The sequence below is a fragment of the Lepidothrix coronata genome, unplaced genomic scaffold, assembly GCF_001604755.1.
Source record: "Lepidothrix coronata isolate B3197 unplaced genomic scaffold, Lepidothrix_coronata-1.0 Scaffold344, whole genome shotgun sequence".
Taxonomy (NCBI): Eukaryota; Metazoa; Chordata; class Aves; order Passeriformes; family Pipridae; genus Lepidothrix; species Lepidothrix coronata.
This window is the reverse complement of record NW_016690524.1, coordinates 239,180-244,229: the sequence shown is the minus strand read 5'-3', so window position 1 is coordinate 244,229 and position 5,050 is coordinate 239,180. Positions and strand designations below refer to the sequence as shown.

The 5,050-nt window shown below is 70.4% G+C and overlaps 1 protein-coding gene across 2 annotated transcripts in view; it reads right to left on the bottom strand.

The window, feature by feature from the left end:
- Positions 1–5,050, bottom strand: part of DNMT3A (DNA methyltransferase 3 alpha) — a 27,835-nt gene that overhangs the window by 5,120 nt on the left and 17,665 nt on the right. The window contains exons 6-13 of one of the 2 annotated variants that reach the window (XM_017838540.1): positions 2,630–2,845; positions 2,389–2,547; positions 2,195–2,302; positions 1,477–1,633; positions 1,181–1,333; positions 975–1,019; positions 447–526; positions 211–323 (exon numbers count right to left, since the gene is read on the bottom strand). In XM_017838540.1, the coding sequence (XP_017694029.1) occupies positions 211–323; positions 447–526; positions 975–1,019; positions 1,181–1,333; positions 1,477–1,633; positions 2,195–2,302; positions 2,389–2,547; positions 2,630–2,845 (1,031 nt within the window). The remainder of the gene's footprint in view (positions 1–210; positions 324–446; positions 527–974; positions 1,020–1,180; positions 1,334–1,476; positions 1,634–2,194; positions 2,303–2,388; positions 2,548–2,629; positions 2,846–5,050) is intronic. The other variant, XM_017838539.1, reaches the window with a different exon arrangement.

Below are 5,050 nucleotides of genomic sequence, written 5' to 3'. Positions count from 1 at the left end.
CCCAGGACTGACACCACCAAAACCTCCCCACCCTCATGCCTGACACAACTGGGGTACCAGTGAAAGCTCCTCAGCTCCACATCAGGACCGTGGCACCCCTGAACCCTCCCCAGCTCCACACCAGGACTGTGGCACCCCTGAACCCTCCTGGCTCCACACCAGGACTGGTGTGGCACCAAATGGCACCCCCAGTCCCCCCAGGCCCCGCACCTGCAGCAGTTGTTGTTCCCACACATGAGGACCTCGCGGCCGCCGCAGCAGATGGTGCAGTAGGACTGGTACCCGTCGTCGTCGTACTGGTACGCGCACTCCAGGAAGCAGTTCTGGGGACAGCCGGGGTGTCACCACAGCCCTGGGGGCTCCAGGGACCCCATGGACCCCGGGACAGGGCTGGGCACCTCACGAGACCCCCGGGCAGGGGTTGGGGGCCTGGCACCGTGCCGTACCTTGCAGTTTTGGCACATCCCCCCGATGAACAGAGGGTGCTCCAGGGTCACGTTGAGGCTCCCGCAGGAGATGCAGATGTCTGAGGGGGGCAGGAGGAGTGATGTCACCCCCAGCATCTCACACTGGGACAGCCCAGTGTGAGGGACATCGTGATCCTGACCCCCTGTCACCCCCTGTACATGCTGGCTGGCTGTGGGGTCAGGGTCATGCTGGAGCTGGGAACAAACCCTGGGGACAGCAGGAATGGCTCCCATTGTCCTCCCCTTCCCCACCCTGCACCCCAACAGCCCCAGCCCCAGGCAGCGTCCTGGGGTCCCTGCCACCACCCAGGGTGGGCCACCACAACGTCACAGCTGCTGTCCCTGCTGCCAGCCAGGCCGAGGGGTGGGACAAGTTCACACTCAACCCCTTGGGCCCCCCCTGCTCCGAGCCCCCTCTGCTCTGCTCTGCTCTGGGGTGCCCAGGCAGGGAGGCACCCTCAGCCCAACCCACCCCGGGGTCAGGAGGTGCCCCAGCCCCACACTCACCTTCGATGTTCCTGCACTTCTGCCGGACCTCGTACACCAACCGCTCTGGGGGGAGAGGGGGGTCAGGGAGGGGACCCTGTGGCAGGGGGTGAAGGGAGGGGACCCCCAGGAGCAGCTCCCAGCCCCTCAGCCCCCCCTGCCACTGAACATGGCCAAGCCAACCCCCGCAGAGGGGGGTGGGCCCAGGAGCACCCCCAGCCCGGTACCTCGTGTGCGCTCGTCGATGATCTCCTTCACCTTGGGCTTCTCCTGGGTTGTGCTTTTGCGGGGTTTTTTGGCGGGCGGGGGCGGGGCGTAGGCGGCGGCCTCGGGCTCGACCCACATCTCCGTGTAAACTTCTTTGTAGGGGTTCCGCTCCTCTGCGGGGCCGGGGGGGCCGTCAGGGGGGTCCCACCAGTAGGGTCCCGGCCCCACAGCCCTTCCTCTGCCCAGGCCCATCCCATCCTGGGGATGTATCCCCCAGGAGCCCTGGGCAGGTCCTCACCCCACAGCCCCCCCTCACCTTCGGGGGGCTCCAGCCCCTTGGGGCCCGAGGGCTGGAAGCCGCCCAGGGCCCACTCGATCATCTGCTTGTTCTGGATCTCCACCACCTTGGACGTGTCCGTCTCGTCGTTCTCGGGGCACGCAGGGAAGATCTTCCCGGCCCGGCTGCTGGCCACCTGCTCGGGGGTCCACGTGTCACCCACCCACAGCCCCTCCCAGCTCTTCCTGCACTGCCCAGCCAGGGACCCCCAGCTCCAAAGAGACTGACACAGTAAGAGATCCTCAAGAGAGACCCTCAGCACTGCCAAGAGACCCCCCAAAAGCCAGGACCCCCCCCCCATATCATCCCACAAGAGACTCCTCCCATCACTGCTCTGAGACCCCTCAAAAGCCAGACCCCACCCACACCCCCCACAGGGTGTTCAGCAACTCCCCCAGAGTCCCCCATAATCCTCCCAGCCCCCCAACAGCCCCTGCACAAAGCTTCCCAGACACCCCCAAAACCTCTTTTGGGGGTCCCCCAGATCCCCCACTCTTTTAGGAGACCCCCAGGGTGCCGGAGGGGAGACAAGGCCAGGTCCTGGCAGGGTGTGGAGGCAGCTGTTGCTCCCATGGATGGAGAACTGTTGTCCCCTCCCCGGCAGTGCCAGGGGCCAGTGCCCCCCGCGGTGTCCCCCCACCCTGGCAGTGCCAGGGGCCAGTGCCCCCCGCGGTGTCCCCCCGCTGTCCCCGCTCACCTGCAGCACCTCGTAGATGGCCTTGCGGTACATGGGCTGTTTGTTGTAGGTGGCCTGGTGGAAGGCGCTGGCGAAGGAGCTCAGGGGGAGCAGCTTCTCCACACACACCTGGGGACAGGACGCGGCCGTGGGGACACGGGGGGACACGCGGGGAGGGGACCGTGCCGCCCCCCGGCTCCCCGGGGGCCACTTACCACCGAGAACTTGCCGTCCCCGAACCACATGACCCAGCGGGTGCCCTCGGCCGCGCGGCTCCGGCCCGTCATCCACCAGGACACGATGCGCCCGGGCCACCAGGAGAACCCGCGCAGCTTCCCCCACACCAGCTCCCCGATGCCGAACCCGCGCCCGTCCTGGGGGACACGCGGGGGTCAGGGGGGGCACACGGGGGTCTGCGCCCCGCTGCCCCCCCGCCCTGCCCGGCCCTGCCCTCACCTCGTACTCGGGCTCGTCGTCGGCGGATTTGGAGGTGTTCTTGTCGCCCGCGTCGGCCACCGCGGGCTCGGGGGTGGTGGCCACGCTGGGCGAGGCGGGGTCGGTGGGCTGCTGGGGGGCGGGCGGGGGGCTCGCCTCCTCCTCCTTCTGCGCCTCGGCCCGCGCCGGCTCCTCCACCACGTTCATCACGGCGATCACCTTCGCCTTCTTCTCCGCCTGCGGGGGGGGCAGGTCAGGGCATCGCCCCCGGGACCCGGGCGGGGGTCAGGCCATCGCCCCCGGGACCCGGGCGGGGGTCAGGCCATCGCCCCCGGGACCCCCGGGACCCGGGCGGGGGTCTGGCCATCGCCCCCCATTAGCCCGACACACCGGGGGTGCCCTGGGGCTGCCCAGGTCCCCCCCAGCCCTTCACACGGGCCTGGCACCCCCCGGAGGGACCCCCCGGCCACAGCCGCCATCGCCCCCCGCCGGCTTGGGGGCCTCGGAGGTTCCCCTGCCCAAGCCCCCGCTGACCCCCAGCCCCGTCCCAGAGGGGTCGTGACCCCCCCGCCCCCAGAGCAGTCCCCGCACCCTCTGCCTGCCCCGGACACGGCCCCCCGCGATCCATCCCAGGACCCCCGGTACTCATCCCGGGACCCCCCGGGCCCATCGTGGCCCATGTCACCCTCTCGGGGTCCCCCCTCGGACCCCCGGCCCCGGTCACGTACCCGCGGAGACCGGGGGAGAGCCGGGGCGGAACGCGCGGAGCCGGAACGCGCGGACCCGGCCAGGCCGGTGCGGGTCAGCCCGGCGGCCCTTTGTCTGGGCTCCGGGTCACGTGGTGCGTCCCGGCCCGGCTGGTTGGCTGACGGGGGGGGCGCGCGCCGGGGGCACGGACCGGACCGGACCCGAGAGGAGCCGAACGGGCCCGAAAGGACCCGAACCGTACCGAAGGAACCCGAACAAGAACGAAGGGACCCGAGCGGCACCGAAAGGGCCCGAACGGTCCCCGGGCCGACCCGAAGGGCCCCGAGCGGAGCCGAAGGGCCCCGAGCGGCTCAGCCCGGTGCCGGTGTCCCGGTGCCGGTGTCCCGGTGTCCCCCCGGCCCGCTGCCGCTCGCCCCTGCCCCGCTGTCCCCCGGTCCCGGCCCGTCCCTCCCGGCACTCACGGGCCCGCGGCCGCGCTCCGGTCCGAGCTGGGCTGCGCCTCCCGCCGCGGGGCCGCTCCCGCCGCCTTTTGTGCCGGGGCCGCGGCCCCCCGGCCTTTGTGCGGAGCGCCGGCACGGGGCGGGGGCGGCGGCGCCCCGGGGGCCTCGCCCCGCACGGCGGGAGCCGCCCCCGCCCCCCGCACCAGTGTCCCCAGTGCCGCCAGTTTGGGGACTGGGGGGGGGGGTAGTGCCCTGGCACCGGCCCCGCTGCACCAGTTCGGACCAGTACGGGCACCGGGCTGAGCGCACATCGCCCGGTTCGGACCAGTACGGACAAAGGGCCGGGGCTGCATTGCCCAGTTCAGCCCAGTGCAAACACTGGTCCGGGGTCACACGGCCCAGTTCATCAGCCCAGTGCGGACACCGGTCTGGGGCTGCACCGCCCAGTTCAGCCCAGCACAGACACCGGCCTGGGACTGGCACCGGCATGGCTGCCCCAGTTCAGCCCAGTATGGATGGGACACACCTGGGACCCTGCACCACAGGACAGGCCCTGCCACCCTCCCACCAGCCTGGGGGACACCCGAGGATCTCCACTGTCCCCGGGGGTCCCTGAGGGCCCCCACTGTCCCTGGACGTCCCAGAGCATGGTGGCTCCAGGACCCCTTTGTGTGCAGAGAGGGACAAAGGGGCCAGTGGTGTCACCACGGAGGGGCCCTGCCCTGACTGGGGATCCCCGGGCCACTGCCTTGCCCGGGGACCCCGAGGGACCCCAAGCATGTCTGCACCCCAGTGCCACCTCTGGGTGTCCCCCGGGGGACAGTGGGGGGACAGGGCTGACTCTGTGACCCCCCCCAGGTGACAGCAGAGACACCCCATTACGTCCAGCCTCCCTTGGCTGTGCCAGAGCAGCAAAAGCTGCTTTGGGGACCTGGGATGTTTGGGGACAGGAGTGGCCCTGGGCCAGAGGACACAAGTGCAAACTGGCACTGGCACTGCCAGGGCAGGGGCCCAGCAGGGCCTCATGCCCCCCCTCTCCCTGGTCTGCCCTGGAGGGGAGATAGGAAATGTCCCATTGCCGGTCATTAAGGGACATTGGCTGCATGTCACCATTGGACAACTATCCCAACTGATCCCTCGGCCCGCCCCGTCCTCATCCTCACCCCCATCCTCATCTCCATCTCCATCCCCAACCCCATCTCCTGCCTCGCCCCCCTCCTTATCCCCATCTTCATTCCATCCTGATTCCCACCCCCATCCCCATCTTCATTCCATCCTGATTCCCACCCCCATC